This window comes from Lissotriton helveticus, chromosome 2_1 (assembly GCF_964261635.1).
Source record: "Lissotriton helveticus chromosome 2_1, aLisHel1.1, whole genome shotgun sequence".
Classification (NCBI taxonomy): domain Eukaryota; kingdom Metazoa; phylum Chordata; class Amphibia; order Caudata; family Salamandridae; genus Lissotriton; species Lissotriton helveticus.
This window is the reverse complement of record NC_136059.1, coordinates 2075130581-2075151084: the sequence shown is the minus strand read 5'-3', so window position 1 is coordinate 2075151084 and position 20504 is coordinate 2075130581. Positions and strand designations below refer to the sequence as shown.

Below are 20504 nucleotides of genomic sequence, written 5' to 3'. Positions count from 1 at the left end.
AATAAAACCTCTTTATTAAAGGTTGGCAACGGAGACAGGGGAATAAAACCTCTTTATTAAAGGTGGGCAACGGAGACAGGGGAATAAAACCTCTTTATTAAAGGTTGGCAACGGAGACAGGGGAATAAAACCTCTTTATTAAAGGTGGGCAACGGAGACAGGGGAATAAAACCTCTTTATTAAAGGTGGGCAACGGAGACAGGGGAATAAAACTTCTTTATTAAAGGTGGGGAATGGAGACGGGGCAATAAAACCTCTTTATTAAAGGTGGGCAACGAGACAGGGGAATAAAACCTTTATTAAAGGTGGGGAATGGAGACGGGGCAATAAAACTTCTTTATTAAAGGTGGGGAATGGAGACGGGGCAATAAAACCTCTTTATTAAAGGTGGGCAACGAGACAGGGGAATAAAACCTTTATTAAAGGTGGGCAACGGAGACAGGGGAATAAAACTTCTTTATTAAAGGTGGGGAATGGAGACGGGGCAATAAAACCTCTTTATTAAAGGTGGGCAACGAGACAGGGGAATAAAACCTTTATTAAAGGTGGGGAATGGAGACGGGGCAATAAAACCTCTTTATTAAAGGTGGGGAACGAAGACAGTGGAATAAAACCTCTTTATTAAAGGTGGGCAACAGAGACAGGGGAATAAAACCTCTTTATTAAAGGTTGGCAACGGAGACAGGGGAATAAAACCTCTTTATTAAAGGTGGGGAACGGAGACAGGGGAATAAAACCTCTTTATTAAAGGTGGGCAACGAAGACAGGGGAATAAAACCTCTTTATTAAAGGTGGGCAACAGAGACAGGGGAATAAAACCTCTTTATTAAAGGTTGGCAACGGAGACAGGGGAATAAAACCTCTTTATTAAAGGTGGGCAACGGAGACAGGGGAATAAAACCTCTTTATTAAAGGTGGGCAACGGAGACAGGGGAATAAAACTTCTTTATTAAAGGTGGGGAATGGAGACGGGGCAATAAAACCTCTTTATTAAAGGTGGGCAACGAGACAGGGGAATAAAACCTTTATTAAAGGTGGGGAATGGAGACGGGGCAATAAAACCTCTTTATTAAAGGTGTGCAACGAGACAGGGGAATAAAACCTTTATTAAAGGTGGGCAACGGAGACAGGGGAATAAAACCTCTTTATTAAAGGTGGGGAACAGAGACGGGGGAATAAAACCTCTTTATTAAAGGTGGGGAACGGAGAAAGGTGACAGGTCCAGATTCTCAGTTTCCATTTGTGCATTATCTCAGCTGTGTGGAAAAGACGTCCAGCTTCGCAAAAACAGTGCCCGTCTGCAACTTTCTGCCCCCCTGGAACTTTCATTTCCATGTAGGGACATATGTAACAGGAATCCTGAGCTCCCAGAACAGGGCATGAAAAATGCCTAGTTCAGGTAAGGCCACCAGCGTGCTCAAAAGCACACATGACGTCTGCAAACAAAACAGCAAAAGGCTGGTGCGAGCCCTCATGACAGTCGACAGAGGCAGACCAAGCAAACACACACGAATAGACGAGGGGTGATGTGTACATTTCGAAACTCCAGGCACATTCTCCTGTTTGTCTATATTTTGCCCCATATGTTTCAAGTTGTCTATTGTCTACAGATGTTTCATGTGTCATTTGTTTTCTGCTGATTTGCTTTATAATACAAGGTATTCTGTCATCCCTGTATACACGGCAGTTCTTTATAATCCCCGATTTATGATGCATCAAGTTGCCAATTATAAAGATGTCAGAACTCGACTATTATAAGAGCCAGCAGGGAGGTGAAAGGCAGGTCATGTCCCAGAGCGTAATTAAAGTAGCTGTTTAAAGCAATAAACAGAACTTTGCTTTTCTTTCTTCTGCTCTATTTTAACAGCTTACAATGACAAGCAGAAAGAATATTTAATTTTTGCACTCCTTAGATCCAGAAAAGCTAGAATCTTTCTACATGTTTCTTCACTTGCGAGCTACTGACTTGTATTGAACTGTTTCTAATACTTGTTGGCAAGAAATATTTAACATGTTTTTGATGTGTTTCATTTTGCACTAGAGGCTTTATTTGTATTCTTCATGTTTGCCTACATGCTTGCATTTTCATATGAAAGGGTTACGCACCAAGTTGAAGTGGTTTGTGGGAAAGGTGAAGGTGTGACCATGTATTACATGGGATAAAGTACTCCCTGTCATACACGATAAGGATACACACACAAAAAAGGGTCAAGGCAACCAAAATCCTGCACCAAGTCAAAAAAGTATGATGGTTACATAGAAAGATTCCATGCGTGGTGCAACGAGCCAGAGACGTGACCCTCCTATGTCTCCAATGATTGAGAAAGAGAGCCCCAAAGCAATGTCTATAGTCCATCAAAATAAAGGCGAAAATGGTATCTCCCAAATAAATTACGTTGCAAGTCGTAATTTCTCGAAAAATATTTTTCTGGGTTTAATCCATCACCATTGTTTAGCCCACTCTGCCACCACAGATCAGACATGGCCGTATGCAAATCAGTCTGACCCTGTGCCTCATGGGAACAGTCCAGCCCGAACTGCCAAGCCAGATGCTCCGTCCATCACCACCCCCTTTTGTACCATTTTGTTCGCCCTAAATTGGCAGGGTATGCTCAGACGTGAGTCCCTTGATCACTATGCCACTGGATTCAAGCAAGCCGGGCTGAAGACGGCTGAAATGCCAGAAACCGGTCCTCGGAAGCTTGTTTCCGGTCCAGGGAAGGCATGGCTTGGCAGTTCGGGCTGGACTATTCCCATGAGGCACAGGGTCAGACTGATTTGCATATGGCCATGTCTGAACTGGGGTGGCAGAGTGGGCTAAAGAACGGTGATGGATTAAACCCAGATCTGTTGACTGGGTGTGAGTGTTTGATTGTTTCAGATGCTCCGTCCATCACCACCCCCTTTTGTACCACTTTATTCTGATTCACAGCACCATGCTCCTATGTGCAACACCTTGTTTTCACGTACTGTCTACTACTGTAAATTAAATTTTGCCCTACCTAGTCAGTGCAAATGCCCTTGCGAAATTGATCATTTTTCGGTATGAAAATATTGCCAGTGGTACAATGCAAGTGCTGCGGTCCGATATTTAAATTTGGAGGGGTCTCCTAGAGGTGTTTTACCTAGAGAGAAGGAAGCAGTCCACACACGACTGGCTGTGGCCGTGACATGTCTCACCTTGTCCTAGTCGACGCTCTTTCCATCGTGGCTGCGCTGAGCTCGACAGGTGAACTTTGAGTTGTCTTTGCAAAGTGGGTTAGGTCATCGGGCCTCACTCATCCAATCCTAATAGAGTGACAACAGATTGAATGCATCTCTGGAGCACAAGGCGAGCTGTGGTGATTTGTCTATTTTAAGTGCTTCATGGTTCCGCATCAATCAGGGGCGATTTCCCTTGTCGCTTCACCTCAAAGTCCAGTTCACATGTCCTGGCTGATTCCTCCGCTCTTGGACTTGAGCGCTGGCCGAAAGAGACCATGATGTCACCCTTCAACCCTCTGCCGAAACCACTTCTCCTCCTCATAACCCCGGAGCTGTTGTGTCTGTCTATCTCACGCAGACATGAAGCAATGCCTGAAGGAAGACATAGGAGCAGCGCGCGCCCAGAGTCAGCCTGAACTCTGGAGCGCGTGCAACTGGCGCGAGCTCTGAAACCTCATTACAGAGGCTGTCTGTGGCTGTCCATCGCTGGGGATTGATAGAGGGCCCGACTAAAGCCAGAAGACCAATCCTTGCTGCTGGAACACGTCTGACCTTCATTTGTAGCCCTTTGTTTTATTGGGCTAGGTCAGCATCACCATCAGCTCCCGCCCAATCATCATTCATCCTCGTCATCGGTCTAGCGCGGATCTTTCCGTCTCATATGCTGCAGCCAAAGCAGACCGTCTACGACTTCAGCTTTTCTTCTTTCTTTTTGTGGCTGATCTTAAAGGTTCCAATCCAGGCTGACACTTTCAGAATCCATCTCCCAAAGATCTATGGCCCCAAATTCGAACAGGCCAAGACTGAAATGGGCTGACGCAAGGCTCCATTCTATGTAAATATATATATACCATAGTCCTAAAATCCTAAAAGTGCACAGCAGGGAAATCCATAGGACAAGTACTGGAAATTCTGATGGCACCACTACAGTCACTGGTCTTTAACATCGAAGAGTAACCGCCTGTTGACTAAGCTTCAAGATTATTTAACACACTTTGGCCTAAAGACCTTAGGTGCACCAGAAAAGATAAAAAAACACACACAACAAAGTTACAGGGAAATAATCACTAATCAGATAAAACAAATACAACTGCATACGCTTTTTTGGGGTGGGGAGTGAGGGAGAGGGAAGAGTTAGGGTATTTGCACATGTGCAGTAGTAGAAAGGGTAATGAGGACGGGTGCAGGGCTTAATTTGAGCTGGCGCTTTCCGGTACTCCGCACTGGCACTTAATTGGCAGCACCAGCACTTATGACAGTCTGCCACATAGTGGGCTGTTTGTCTGATTTACAGTGAGTACAACAACAGTTGTTTACTAATTCAATACACGTTAAAAATGACTAATACCTGCCGCCCTTGCAAATCCTATAGCTTTGGGGGCCTGCAATAGCCTGAATTGCCGCACTTGTATGAGTGTGATGGTTAGTAGCTGGTTTGATACTGTCATTGGCAGTGCTGGCAGGGGCATTGGGTAGTGTAGGCTGTAGTGGCCTCCTGATGATGGCCCTGGCACTTAACTTACATATTAAGCACTGGTGCGAGCCTCAGAGCCGGGAGCCTTCAGCAAACAGGACGCAAAGGGAGAAAGGCAAAGACGATCTGACCATGTCTTTGTACTGGTTCCTTTAGGGAACAATGGAGGGGGAAGACAACTGGAAGGACGTGGCATTCACTCGGGTTTTTATCAAAGAAGAAATCGTAGACTGGAGTATTTTGCGCTCAGAATTCTGTTTACTGATCCTTACTAGATTTCTTACCCCTTGAACTCAAACAATGGTTTGCTTCAGTCCAGTCGAAGCAGCACACTATTTTGACCTAGTGGAACATGTCATACCAGGGTCAGCAAGGACAAGTTCTTGTCCTGCAGGGTGACCAGTGACTCATATCCAAAGTTGTAGTGGACCTTGCTGGCAGTATTATTCTGAGAATCCAGAATTTGTGTTCAAAACCACATCATTCTTCGCTAGCATTTTTCTTTTTTCTTTTATGATATTACTTGTAGGTAAACTGAGTGATGACAACTGGGATGCTGCGTACGTTGGCATAAATCCGATGCCATGGCGCTTAGAGGTTTCGCAGTCCCAACATGATGTGGGTGACGCAGACACCTGTGAGGTTTGCTGAAACAGGTGAGGTGCAGAAATCGAGTAGGCATAAAAGGAGATAGTAAAGTTTGCTCGAGTACCTGCTAGCTTGGATCTATACCTCGGGTGCCCAATGAGGCTGCAACTTGTCGATCGTAATATTAATGTTTGATGTTGATAAGGCAACGCCAGGAGTTTGGGAGCCCTTGCTTTTCTCTTTGAGGAAGAATTTGTAAACATGGTATAAGTAGAGGAGCTTGTATTCTCCTTTTCTGTGCATTCTCCTTGACAATATTGTCAACCTTTCAATATTTTCTCAATCACTTTTTTTGCCTCTCATTTGCTCCTTTTGAGGATTTTACTGCAGTTAGATTGTCATTTGAAGGATTAGTTCGAGCAGAGTGAGTACTCTCATTGGCTCAAGTGCAACAGAATTGTGTCTGCTTCTATCACCAGGGCAACTGCAATTGCCTTTGACCTGCAAAGGGAGCCTATCACCTAGAATGGCCAGAGGTGCTTCCCATGGGATGAATTAGGTTGGATACCAATAATGCAACACACCTTCTGTTTCACGCTCATCTACCTTCGATTTACTTTTTGCTGTTACCTATGCTTCTTTCTGAGGTGGGTCTCTTGGCGTAACACAACATTAACATTTTCTCCCGGTAGGAAGGAGCCAATTTGATGTCACTCAATCACCTTTTAAATACCCCTCACATTACAAGTTACCACGTTATAAAACAGCAAGTCTGCTGGGAAAATTAGAGAGTCCCATTGACACTTAACGCCTTGTGCAGAAACCAACCCATCCCTCATTATAATAGACCAGATATGCAAGGCAAACTATTGTACTGCAATCAATGTGCTCCACAAGTAACACCTCCAACTCCACAGAATGCCAGCAGGATCTCCCAGAACAATCCTACCTTCAAACCATCACTCCTGTAGCAAAACCTCTTCTCTTTCAGGGCCAGTGCACTCATCTACCACTTGCTAAGTGTGCAGAAGTAACCAGCCTAGATCAGACAGGCCCTTCCCCTACAGCTGTCTGATGGAAGACAAGGCTGCAGCTGTTCCCACTGTTCACAAAAAGGTTTACACCTTAAAGTAATAATAGACAGTGAAGGCGGTGGCCTCCCTTCAACCAGACACAGAGCAGCCCCTCAGCCTCAGGCAAGACCACTGACTCATGGCCTGCTGTGCTAATAATCACCCGCCCCCTTAAAACCCTACAGCGCCTCGTGTGCTGGCAGACCCTAGCCAGAGGTAAACAGAGGAAGAGGCACAGGGAGAAGTGATAATGACGTGTGGTGAGGTCATAGGGCCTCGTCAGCATGTGAAGTGGTTGTCCACCACTGCTACAGAGACCGGTTTTGCCACTTTGCATATTTCTATTTTTACACATGATTCCAATCTATTTAGGGTCAGATGTTGACACACAAACAAATGTATTCATTTTTTATATGGCGCTCGTTGCCTCATTCTTTCACCCTCCATTACTGATTATATGTCACAGGTGGATCACTGAAATAATATCGACTACCAAAATATCGACTACCCAAAATATCGAGGAAAAAATATCTACAACCAAAATATCGAGTTTGTATGTACAAACAGGTAAGTACAAAAATATAGAGTACAAAATATCGTTTACAAAAATATAGTTGTAAAAAATATCGACTTTAATAAAAACAATGTTTAATTACATTAATATAAAAAATTAATTACTAAAATATAATTAACAATACTTAAAATAACATATTTCTTAAAACATATATATATATAGTAACAAAATTTAATTAAATAATAGCCAATATTATTAACGTACAAATACAAAAGAGTAAAAATTACTATTCCCACTGCAAAGAGTGCAACAGTGGATATATGACGTTACAACGCAACTTTTACAACGCACTACCATTACAACGTAAGTATTGGTAAGTATATAATAATTTTTTTAATTTAAATTATTAAAAATTATTTAAATATAATTTAATTTAATTTCATTTCATTAAATTAAATTAATGTAAATTTATTTTTACTTTATTTTTACACTGTACCCCTGTACCCCAAAAACCCAAAACTGACCCTGAACCCTAAAAAAACCCTTTACCCAAAAACCCAAAACTGACCCTGAACCCTAAAAATACCCCTTTACCCAAAAACTAAAAACTGACCCTGAACCCTAAAAATACCCCTTTACCCAAAAACTAAAAACTGACCCTGAACCCTAAAAATACCCCTTTACCCAAAAACTAAAAACTGACCCTGAACCCTAAAAATACCCCTTTACCCAAAAACCCAAAACTGACCCTGAACCCTAAAAATACCCCTTTACCCAAAAACTAAAAACTGACCCTGAACCCTAAAAATACCCCTTTACCCAAAAACTAAAAACTGACCCTGAACCCTAAAAATACCCCTTTACCCAAAAACTAAAAACTGACCCTGAACCCTAAAAATACCCCTTTACCCAAAAACTAAAAACTGACCCTGAACCCTAAAAATACCCCTTTACCCAAAAACTAAAAACTGACCCTGAACCCTAAAAATACCCCTTTACCCAAAAACTAAAAACTGACCCTGAACCCTAAAAATACCCCTTTACCCAAAAACTAAAAACTGACCCTGAACCCTAAAAATACCCCTTTACCCAAAAACCCAAAACTGACCCTGAACCCTAAAAATACCCCTTTAATTTAACATAATTAGCAATTAATCAATTAAATTAAATTAATTACCAATTACATTTTAAATAATTAACAAATATTATTTAATTACCAATTAATTAAATATTACTACCAATTAATACATTTACATATTTAATAAATAATAATTAAATTACTTCCCACCCTATTCCCCTATAAACCCACAACCCGCTACAGGAAATACATTATTTTAATTTACATAATTAGCAATTAATAAATTAAATTAAATTAATTACCAATTAAATTTTAAATAATTAACATATATTATTTAATTACCAATTAATTAATTATTACTACCAATTAATAAATTTACATATTTAATTAATTATAATTAAATTACTTCCCACCCTATTCCCCTATAAACCCACAACCCGCTACAGAATAAAATTACACAATAATTAAAAAAAATCATTAATTAAAAATAATTATAACATAAAATGACACTTTTCACACATATTATAACATAAAAACACTATAAATAATTACATATTATTTAAAAAACTATATTTTTTACTATCTAGATTATATACTTGGATATTTTCACTTTCTATATTATTTACAGTCGATATTACTTCATTTACCTTAAAAACTATATTTTGGCTGTCGATATTCTGTCCTGTCGATATTTTCTCCAAACGATATTTTAAACTCGATATTCTGTCCAAACGATATTTTGGAGTCGATATTATGTCTGTGCACCGTCACAGGCAGCTGAGTAATGCACAGTACAGAGATCTGACTATAATCTGCTGGTCACTGGTTTTAATCTTCATAAAGTAGCCCAGATAGCTAAAACGCGCGCTGCTGAGCACTGCGAGTAATTTGCAGGTAACATGCATGAATCCTAGTGAGTTCACTGAATTGGTTCTGCACTTACCGCAAAGATGTGCACGCAACCTATGGGGCAAACGTTTGAATCCCCGCATGAAGCCCTTCGTTTTCATATTCTGCCCTTCCAAATGGATACTCAACCACATAATCTGATTAGCAGATACTGGGATGAGAGATTAGAAATGTTACCTAGATCGCACAAGCTGAGTGAGGTCTGTATGGTGCCTCTGTGTGTGGCGTGTACACATTGTCCTGTTTAATGCTTTTCTGTTGTGACTGTTAATGGTTATGTTTGTTAATGTTGAGAGCTCGGTAATAAAAAGCTATAGTATCCGAACATGTCTTGGCTGTGTTCTCCGGGGCAGATTTACAATAACTGGCGCATCCCTGCATATCAGCAGGGATATGCCAGTGATTTTACGCCGCAGCTCCACCACCCTGGATGCGCCGCATTTACAATGCGGCGCACCATGGGGCAAAAACGGCACAGATGTATCACGTATCTGTGCCGTAAAAGCGGCGCATTGTTGGAGTTGCATCGCAAGCGCGACACAGCTCCAGCAATGCTCTAGGGGGCCCTATTGCCACAATGCTGCGTCAATCCTTACGCCTGCTTCAAGCAAACATAGGGTTTTGACGCAGCATGGGCCCAAAAGTGACTGAGTGAAATCTTGTAGATTTCACTCAGCCACTTTTGGGAGGCATTCCTGTGCCGGAATGCCCCCCTGCGATGGAACGCCTCCTTCTGGCTCATGGCTTTACAACGTGACACATCTGGGAGATGCGTCACGTTGTAAATACCACGCACCATGGCGCACCTTTTGCGCCACCGCTGCGTCACAAAAGTGACGCAACGGCAGCGTAAAAGAGGCGCAGGGGGCTTGTAAATCTGCCCCTCCGTGTTCTATGTAAAGTGTTTGGGAGGATGGTGTCTGTTACCCAATGGAACGCACAGTTGTGCTCACATAGACTTCTAAGCACTAGTCTCTTCCACATGGTCTACTCTCCAGAGTGTAGCTCCTTGAAGCGTGCACTGTTGTGTCCAACAGTGCTGCGAGGCCATAGCATGGCCATTCAGCACTATACAAATGATAACAGAACACAATATACCAGAGTATGGCATGGAATAACTCCCTAAAGCTAGAAAGATGTCAAAAGCTCTGTAGAGCTATTTTACCCCGATCCTTCAGGTTCTGATCTCATGAAGAATGAATTTAAATACACTACAAACACGGATTGAGAAATGCTGCCTTGTGAGTCATAAAACACCCACTCCAGCCGCAACAAAGTGCTGTCTGCAACTAAGGAAATGATGTCATATGATCACCGCGTCCCCTCAATCACCCTTGACAAGCACGTAAAATAAGCATGAAACACTCTTTGAATACACTCTCATTTTATCCCAATGTACCTGCTTTTCATTTCCAGTTAAAAACAAGCTAAAGTAATAGCTTAAAAAAGTCAGCTAGTCAGTGTGTCTGCAAACATCAGGATTTATAAATGCCTGTTCTCCAACATCAGCTTCCTAGTCCATCAGTTGTGGTCCCAAATATAACTTTTCATTTCAGTTCATACATTAATTTACTTGCAAATATCAATTCTCGTTACATGCACTTATTCCCTCTCCAAATATCGGTTTGTAATTTTCAGTAAATCCAGCAGTTTTCCATCAAAGCATCCCTTTCACTGTTAGTAAAGTATTTACGCGTCACTGTCATACTAGCAGCAGTTAATTTGTGGCGGTCTTTGCCGGGCTGGGCACCAGCACTTATTCCTAAAGAATGGCACATAAGACTGTTTACCATGTGCTCGCGCTGTATGGCCATGTCTGAGTAGTGCTTATCAATACAGCGTTTAACATACAGATTATGTGCCCAAGAAGCCCAGCATTTTGCAGCCCTTGGCATAAACACCGGCTGTCATGACTACAGGGGTAGCCAATCACATGCCATTCAACACCAAGTGCTTATTGTGGGGATGACCCAGTCAATGCCATGTGACCAGGTATCTCAATGTATATGCCGGTCAGTGCATGTGTCAAGTTCCCAATATGCAAGCCAATGCTACGGTGTCTTATCCACAGTCATTGCACACATCCATACGCTATAGATATATACACACATACACATAGGCACTCTGACACATTAAAGCACATGCATATGAAGCCACACGCAAGCACGTTCCTAAATGTGCACAGCAAGAGAGACTGGAGGAGACAAGACATCAGGGGCTGCAGGAGACAGGGCAGGAGGGGCTGCAGGAGGCAGGGAAGGAGGGGCTGCATGAGACAGGACATCAGAGGCTGGAGGAGACAGGGCAGGAGGGACCACATGAGACAGGGCAGGAGGGGCTGCAGGAGACAGGGCAGGAGGGGCTGCAGGAGACAGGGCAGGAGGGGCCACAGGAGACAGGGCAGGAGGGGCTGCAGGAGACAGGGCAGGAGGGACGACATGAGACAGGGCAGGAGGGGCTGCAGGAGACAGGGCAGGAGGGGCTGCAGGAGACAGGACATCAGAGGCTGGAGGAGACAGGGCAGGAGGGACCACATGAGACAGGGCAGGAGGGGCTGCAGGAGACAGGGCAGGAGGGGGCTGCAGGAGACAGGGCAGGAGGGGCCACAGGAGACAGGGCAGGAGGGGCTGCAGGAGACAGGTCAGGAGGGACCACATGAGACAGGGCAGGAGGGGCTGCAGGAGACAGGGCAGGAGTGGCTGCAGGAGAGGGCAAGTGGGGGCCGCAGGAGACAGGGCAGGAGGGACCACATGAGACAGGGCAAGAGTGGCTGCAGGAGACAGGGCAGGAGGGGCTGCAGGAGACAGGGCAAGAGTGGCTGCAGGAGACAGGGCAAGAGTGGCTGCAGGAGGGCAAGAGGGACTGCAGGAGAGGGGAGGGGGGCTGCAGGAGACAGGGCAGGAGTGGCTGCAGGAGAGGGCAAGTGGGGGCCGCAGGAGACAGGGCAGGAGGGACCACATGAGACAGGGCAAGAGTGGCTGCAGGAGACAGGGCAGGAGGGGCTGCAGGAGACAGGGCAAGAGTGGCTGCAGGAGACAGGGCAAGAGTGGCTGCAGGAGGGCAAGAGGGACTGCAGGAGAGGGGAGGGGGGCTGCAGGAGACAGTGCAAGAGGGGCCACAGGAGACAGGGCAGGAGGGGCTGCAGGAGACAGGGCAGGAGGGGCTGCAGGAGGCAGGGAAGGAGGGGCTGCATGAGACAGGACATCAGAGGCTGGAGGAGACAGGGCAGGAGGGACCACATGAGACAGGGCAGGAGGGGCTGCAGGAGACAGGGCAGGAGGGGCTGCAGGAGACAGGGCAGGAGGGGCCACAGGAGACAGGGCAGGAGGGGCCACAGGAGACAGGGCAGGAGGGACCACATGAGACAGGGCAGGAGGGGCTGCAGGAGACAGGGCAGGAGGGGCTGCAGGAGACAGGACATCAGAGGCTGGAGGAGACAGGGCAGGAGGGACCACATGAGACAGGGCAGGAGGGGCTGCAGGAGACAGGGCAGGAGAGGGCTGCAGGAGACAGGGCAGGAGGGGCTGCAGGAGACAGGACATCAGAGGCTGGAGGAGACAGGGCAGGAGGGGCTGCAGGAGACAGGTCAGGAGGGACCACATGAGACAGGGCAGGAGGGGCTGCAGGAGACAGGGCAAGAGTGGCTGCAGGAGAGGGGAGGAGGGGCTGCAGGAGACAGGACAAGAGGGGCAGCAGGAGACAGGGCAAGAGAGGCTGCAGGAGACAGGGCAAGAGAGGCTGCAGGAGACAGGGCAAGAGAGGCTGCAGGAGACAGGGCAAGAGGGACTGCAGGAGACAGGGCAAGAGGGACTGCAGGAGAGGGGAGGGGGGCTGCAGGAGACAGTGCAAGAGGGGCCACAGGAGACAGGGCAGGAGGGGCTGCAGGAGACAGGGCAGGAGGCGCTGCAGGAGACAAAGCATGAGGGGCTGCAGGAGAGGGCAAGTGGGGGCCGCAGGAGACAGGGCAGGAGGGGCCGCAGGAGACAGGGCAGGAGGGGCTGCAGGAGAGGACAAGTGGGGGCCGCAGGAGACAGGGCATGAGCGGCAGCAGGAGACAGGGCAAGAGGGACTGCAGGAGAGGGGAGGGGGGCTGCAGGAGACAGTGCAAGAGGGGCCACAGGAGACAGGGCAGGAGGCGCTGCAGGAGACAAAGCATGAGGGGCTGCAGGAGAAGGCAAGTTGGGGGCCACAGGAGAGAGGGCAGAAGGGGCTGCAGGAGACAGGGCAGGAGGGGCTGCAGGAGACATGGCAGGAGGGGCCACAGGAGACAGGGCAGGAGGGGCTGCAGGAGACAGGGCAGGAGGCGCTGCAGGAGACAGGGCAGGAGGCGCTGCAGGAGACAAAGCATGAGGGGCTGCAGGAGAGGGCAAGTGGGGGCCGCAGGAGACAGGGCAGGAGGGGCCGCAGGAGAGGGCAAGTGGGGGCCGCAGGAGACAGGGCAGGAGGGGCCGCAGGAGAGGGCAAGTGGGGGCCGCAGGAGACAGGGCAGGAGGGGCCGCAGGAGACAGGGCAGGAGGGGCTGCAGGAGAGGACAAGTGGGGGCCGCAGGAGACAGGGCATGAGCGGCAGCAGGAGACAGGGCAAGAGGGACTGCAGGAGAGGGGAGGGGGGCTGCAGGAGACAGTGCAAGAGGGGCCACAGGAGACAGGGCAGGAGGCGCTGCAGGAGACAAAGCATGAGGGGCTGCAGGAGAAGGCAAGTTGGGGGCCACAGGAGAGAGGGCAGAAGGGGCTGCAGGAGACAGGGCAGGAGGGGCTGCAGGAGACATGGCAGGAGGGGCCACAGGAGACAGGGCAGGAGGGGCTGCAGGAGACAGGGCAGGAGGCGCTGCAGGAGACAGGGCAGGAGGCGCTGCAGGAGACAAAGCATGAGGGGCTGCAGGAGAGGGCAAGTGGGGGCCGCAGGAGACAGGGCAGGAGGGGCCGCAGGAGAGGGCAAGTGGGGGCCGCAGGAGACAGGGCAGGAGGGGCCGCAGGAGAGGGCAAGTGGGGGCCGCAGGAGACAGGGCAGGAGGGGCCGCAGGAGACAGGGCAGGAGGGGCTGCAGGAGAGGACAAGTGGGGGCCGCAGGAGACAGGGCAGGAGGGGCCGCAGGAGACAGTACAGGAGGAGCTGCAGGAGACAGGGCAGGAGGGGCTGCAGGAGAGGACAAGTGGGGGCCGCAGGAGACAGTACAGGAGGAGCTGCAGGAGACAGGGCAGGAGGGGCTGCAGGAGAGGACAAGTGGGGGCCGCAGGAGACAGGGCAAGAGGGGCAGCAGGAGACAGGGCAAGAGGGACTGCAGGAGAGGGGAGGGGGGCTGCAGGAGGCAGGGTAAGAGGGGCTGCAGGAGACTGTGCAAGAGGGGCCACAGGAGACAGGGCAGGAGGGGCTGCAGGAGACAGGGCAGGAGGGGCTGCAGGAGGCAGGGAAGGAGGGGCTGCAGGAGACAGGGCAGGAGGGGCCACAGGAGACAGGGCAGGAGGGGCTGCAGGAGACAGGGCAGGAGGGACCACATGAGACAGGGCAGGAGGGGCTGCAGGAGACAGGGCAGGAGGGGCTGCAGGAGACAGGACATCAGAGGCTGGAGGAGACAGGGCAGGAGGGACCACATGAGACAGGGCAGGAGGGGCTGCAGGAGACAGGGCAGGAGAGGGCTGCAGGAGACAGGGCAGGAGGGGCTGCAGGAGACAGGACATCAGAGGCTGGAGGAGACAGGGCAGGAGGGACCACATGAGACAGGGCAGGAGGGGCTGCAGGAGACAGGGCAGGAGGGGCTGCAGGAGACAGGGCAGGAGGGGCCACAGGAGACAGGGCAGGAGGGGCTGCAGGAGACAGGGCAGGAGGGACCACATGAGACAGGGCAGGAGGGGCTGCAGGAGACAGGGCAGGAGGGGCTGCAGGAGACAGGACATCAGAGGCTGGAGGAGACAGGGCAGGAGGGACCACATGAGACAGGGCAGGAGGGGCTGCAGGAGACAGGGCAGGAGAGGGCTGCAGGAGACAGGGCAGGAGGGGCTGCAGGAGACAGGACATCAGAGGCTGGAGGAGACAGGGCAGGAGGGACCACATGAGACAGGGCAGGAGGGGCTGCAGGAGACAGGGCAGGAGAGGGCTGCAGGAGACAGGGCAGGAGGGGCCACAGGAGACAGGGCAGGAGGGGCTGCAGGAGACAGGGCAGGAGGGGCTGCAGGAGACAGGGCAAGAGGGGAAGCAGGAGAGGGGAGGGGGGCTGCAGGAGACAGTGCAAGAGGGGCCACAGGAGACAGGGCAGGAGGGGCTGCAGGAGACAGGGCAGGAGGCGCTGCAGGAGACAAAGCATGAGGGGCTGCAGGAGAGGGCAAGTGGGGGCCGCAGGAGACAGGGCAGGAGGGGCCGCAGGAGACAGGGCAGGAGGGGCTGCAGGAGAGGACAAGTGGGGGCCGCAGGAGACAGGGCAAGAGGGACTGCAGGAGAGGGGAGGAGGGCTGCAGGAGACAGTGCAAGAGGGGCCACAGGAGACAGGGCAGGAGGGGCTGCAGGAGACAGGGCAGGAGGCGCTGCAGGAGACAAAGCATGAGGGGCTGCAGGAGAGGGCAAGTGGGGGGCCGCAGGAGACAGGGCAGGAGGGGCTGCAGGAGACAGGGCAGGAGGGGCTGCAGGAGACAGGGCAGGAGGGGCCACAGGAGACAGGGCATGAGCGGCAGCTGGAGAGGACAAGTGGGGGCCGCAGGAGACAGGGCAGGAGGGGCTGCAGGAGAGGACAAGTGGGGGCCGCAGGAGACAGGGCAGGAGGGGCTGCAGGAGACAGGGCAGGAGGCGCTGCAGGAGACAAAGCATGAGGGGCTGCAGGAGAGGGCAAGTGGGGGCCGCAGGAGACAGGGCAGGAGGGGCCGCAGGAGACAGGGCAGGAGGGGCTGCAGGAGAGGGCAAGTGGGGGCCGCAGGAGACAGTACAGGAGGAGCTGCAGGAGACAGGGCAGGAGGGGCTGCAGGAGACATGGCAGGAGGGGCCACAGGAGACAGGGCAGGAGGGGCTGCAGGAGACAGGGCAGGAGGCACTGCAGGAAACAGGGCAGGAGGCGCTGCAGGAGACTAAGCATGAGGGGCTGCAGGAGAGGGCAAGTGGGGGCCGCAGGAGACAGGGCAGGAGGGGCCGCAGGAGAGGGCAAGTGGGGGCCGCAGGAGACAGGGCAGGAGGGGCCGCAGGAGAGGGCAAGTGGGGGCCACAGGAGACAGGGCAGGAGGGGCCGCAGGAGACAGGGCAGGAGGGGCTGCAGGAGAGGACAAGTGGGGGCCGCAGGAGACAGTACAGGAGGAGCTGCAGGAGACAGGGCAGGAGGGGCTGCAGGAGAGGACAAGTGGGGGCCGCAGGAGACAGGGCAAGAGGGGCTGCAGGAGAGGACAAGTGGGGGCCGCAGGAGACAGTACAGGAGGAGCTGCAGGAGACAGGGCAGGAGGGGCTGCAGGAGAGGACAAGTGGGGGCCGCAGGAGACAGGGCAAGAGGGGCAGCAGGAGACAGGGCAAGAGGGACTGCAGGAGAGGGGAGGGGGGCTGCAGGAGGCAGGGTAAGAGGGGCTGCAGGAGACAGTGCAAGAGGGGCCACAGGAGACAGGGCAGGAGGGGCTGCAGGAGACAGGGCAGGAGGGGCTGCAGGAGAGGGCAAGTGGGGGCTGCAGGAGACAGGGCAGGAGGCGCTGCAGGAGACAAAGCATGAGGGGCTGCAGGAGAGGGGAAGTGGGGGCCGCAGGAGACAGGGCAGGAGGGGCTGCAGGAGACAGGACAGGAGGGGCCGCAGGAGACAGGGCAGGAGGGGCTGCAGGAGAGGACAAGTGGGGGCCGCAGGAGACAGTACAGGAGGAGCTGCAGGAGACAGGGCAGGAGGGGCTGCAGGAGAGGACAAGTGGGGGCCGCAGGAGACAGGGCAAGAGGGGCTGCAGGAGAGGACAAGTGGGGGCCGCAGGAGACAGTACAGGAGGAGCTGCAGGAGACAGGGCAGGAGGGGCTGCAGGAGACAGTACAGGAGGAGCTGCAGGAGACAGGGCAGGAGGGGCTGCAGGAGAGGACAAGTTGGGGGCCGCAGGAGACAGGGCAAGAGGGGCAGCAGGAGACAGGGCAAGAGGGACTGCAGGAGAGGGGAGGGGGGCTGCAGGAGGCAGGGTAAGAGGGGCTGCAGGAGACAGTGCAAGAGGGGCCACAGGAGACAGGGCAGGAGGGGCTGCAGGAGACAGGGCAGGAGGCGCTGCAGGAGACAAAGCATGAGGGGCTGCAGGAGAGGGCAAGTGGGGGCCGCAGGAGACAGGGCAGGAGGGGCCGCAGGAGACAGGGCAGGAGGGGCCGCAGGAGACAGGGGAGGAGGAGCTGCAGGAGACAGGGCAGGAGGGGCTGCAGGAGAGGACAAGTGGGGGCCGCAGGAGACAGGGCAAGAGGGGCTGCAGGAGAGGACAAGTGGGGGCCGCAGGAGACAGGGCAAGAGGGGCTGCAGGAGAGGTAGAATGGCCGTATTTGCCTAGACTGTCCCTGGTTTTTGACAGCTGTCCCAGCAGATTTAAGCAAATGAAGCTCCCGGTTTTTAGAGGGTCGGCTGAAAACGGTGGGAGGTGCGGTTTTATGTTTTGCAGAGCAGGGATAATTAGCAGACAATTGTGTGGTACCAAACAAAGTATGGCGCGGAGGTATTTCTGTTTAGTGCACCCTCCTTTAGTTCCCATTTCCCATGATTCATACTATTAATGCCCATTTTCTGTACAGCAGTTAATGATTTAAAATGTACTCCTACCAAAAAACTTTGCACAAATCTTGAAGTGGTTTTTAGTTTTTGCTCTTGATTGTCCTGTTAGTAGAGGTAAGGCACTTTGCAAATATCCTGATTTTAGGGAACATGCTGTATGCAACTAAGAAGCCCGACACAATTTCCTCATGGACATCTTTCCTGTCGTGTGTTTGTAATAATCTGGGCTGTGCAATTTGCTTTCTTCGACCAAAATAATTGGTGGGGCCTCCACGTAAATGACACAAGCGCCTGTGGGTTACTTTTGCTACACTCCACTGCCAGATCCTAAAACCTGCTGAAAATCAATAATTAAGGAAAGAAGTCCCTCAAAGAACAGAAGCAGTCAGACAGCATTATGGGATGCTACAAAAATCTCTAAATTATCATCTTAACAGAAGCCTCCAATGGAAGTCCACATGCACCTGCAAGTCAAAGAGAACCCATCACACGGTTTGTGTAGTAAAATGTATTGCTAAGCCTTGGTTAAAGCCACATAAAGATTGAATAGTCTGTCCATTTCCATGGAAGCCTTATTATAGTGCCCGTTTCCTGGTATATTGTGGTACATACAAATACCACTGCATGTTGACCATTCAGACTGGGTCTGTGAATTAAACATTTAAAGCTGCTACCCACCTGACATTTGGGATAATACTGCTACTTAGAAGAAAGTCTGAACTTGTGGTCATTGAAATATTTAAGTGAGAATAGATTATGCGTTCTTTATGATCATCCATTCCTACTTTTAGGATCAAATTGGACACCTTCTACCACCAATCCCTCAACTCAGACCTCCTTTGAGATCTGATCCATCTCTTTCTTTAGAATAGAAACATGTGAATGATATTCTGCAGTTAGGCATGCAAACTCACCCCTCTCTGTTGCAAGAACCGACGGCGAAAGGAAGCTTTTAGAAAGCCATTCTCTAAGTGTTACACCTACAAATCTGTAAAGAATGAGTGCAAACCAACAGCGTGCCTTGTGCAAACATAAAGCTATCTCTACAACTCATCATATAGTGGTGATTAGTGTAGTCAGCCTAAATACAGATATTAGAATTGGGGATGGAGGATTTCACCGGTCTACAGTGGAGGCTCTTGGCAAAGGGCTCGTGCTTGTTATATTTCACCAGAGGGTCCATTCTCAGGAAGTAGAGTAGAGATTATTAGCTACACACATAGAGCACATTGCCTCAGTGTCCCAGAAGCGTCATCAGCTTCAGTTGGTTTTTCTCCAATACACAGGAATTCTGGGGCAGAGGGTATATCTGCAAAGGCTAGGCAATTAAAAAAGACGATTAACCAAGGTTACCAACATCATTGAGGTACTCACAGTTTGGGCTTGGTGGGCAGTGGTGGCGGGTCCTTGGTGGGTGACAGCAGGAGGGTCGGAGAAGGGCCAGATGTTTCGCTGTCGGATTTGCCATTACTCACTCCATTAAGTCCGTTGCTACGGTGCATGCCATTGGCTTTAAGTTCATCAGGGTTAAGCTGTAAGCCAAGTCTTGGGCCACCAAGCTGGAACTCTGCATTGTTCCGTGGGAGGTGCCCACTCATGTTTTTAGGGGGCAGCTCAATGACACTTCTCTCAAAGACCACACCTGGAGACACCGGAGTAAAGCAACGCTCACTGACTTCTTCTCCTCTTGCTGTGTCATCCCCAGAGTTTTCATGGTTATCTGGTGATAAAGAGAGAGGAAACAAGCACAACAACTGTCAAAGAAAAAATAATTGTACATAAACTTTCACTATCAGTGAACATGCAGCATACAATAATGCAACGATATCAGGGCCGGACTGGGAACCACAACCGGCCCTGGCAAAGTGCTCGGCCAGACCCCCTCCCCACTCGGAGGGGGGGGGGGGTGTTGGAGGTGCCGCCGAGCTCTTTGCCGGGCCGGTTTCGGCCGATTTTGGTACAGGGACGATTTTGGAGCTAAATCGGCCCAGTACCAAAATCGGCCCCCAGGGGCCCAAAACCGGCCCCCACCCGTGCGGCGCTCCGGGGGATTGCCCGGTGTCCGCTATGGCCAGTCCGGGCCTGAACGATATGCTCTGCTTTCCATCAACAGTGCTATCACACATCATTAGAGCAATTGTATTTATTATCTGGTGACCATTGTCTAGCTTCTTTCAGGCATGACTACTTTTTATATCACTGTTTTTATGGTTATTGTATTAATACTATGATTTTCCACAACACATTGCTTGATATCTTTCATCGGTAAAGAGAAACAAATATGTCCCCCTGAAATGCCTACAAGTTCCTTGGTATTGTAGATGCCATCCGTGAAGGCATTGGTGATGTCTACTAATAACTTAGATATTTGTGTCCAATTGACTTCATTTTCAGCTTTACAGATTAATAGGGGTGTGAGGCTCTAGCTGCCTTGGAAGCACTGATTTAATGAGAAAGTCTTTGTGATTATGGAGTTTGGGTGGCGTCACAATAAAATAATTAACCTACCTGAGATACTGCGCCTGGCAACTGATATGGAGACCTATCAAAGTTCTAGAAGAAGATTTACAAGTAGAACTTTATAAAAATTTGACTGAAGAAGTCTGGAAGTGGATAAGCTGATTTTTGTTGCAGTACAAGTATTTCATCTCTCTCATACTCAGTCATTCCACCCTGAGATAGCAAAATATGGATCTCATGAAATCATGTTGAAAAAGTATTTACTTCTAACTTTAGGACACAAATTTAGCACTAAACCTCGAGGCCCCTTATGGTTTTTTTTCAAGATTGTGGTAAACAATAGTCGGTAGTCAGCGGGCAGGCGCAGATGATGCACACACATTGTATAACAACCAGGCTGGCATTGTTTCGATTTCAAAGGGGCACTGTGCGAAACTGATTGAAAATCGTCCTCCTTAGCCAAAAATGATTGGACCCCCTGTTCCCAAGAAAAAGTTGATGGTCTTTCAGTAGCCT

The 20504-nt window shown here is 50.1% G+C and overlaps 1 protein-coding gene across 6 annotated transcripts in view; it reads right to left on the bottom strand.

Annotated features, from left to right (window-relative positions):
• PALLD (palladin, cytoskeletal associated protein) overlaps positions 1–20504 on the bottom strand; it is a 1062357-nt gene that overhangs the window by 383618 nt on the left and 658235 nt on the right. For all 6 annotated transcript variants that reach the window (XM_078677029.1, XM_078677030.1, XM_078677035.1 and 3 more), the window contains one exon: positions 18903–19248. In XM_078677029.1, the coding sequence (XP_078533155.1) occupies positions 18903–19248 (346 nt within the window). The remainder of the gene's footprint in view (positions 1–18902; positions 19249–20504) is intronic.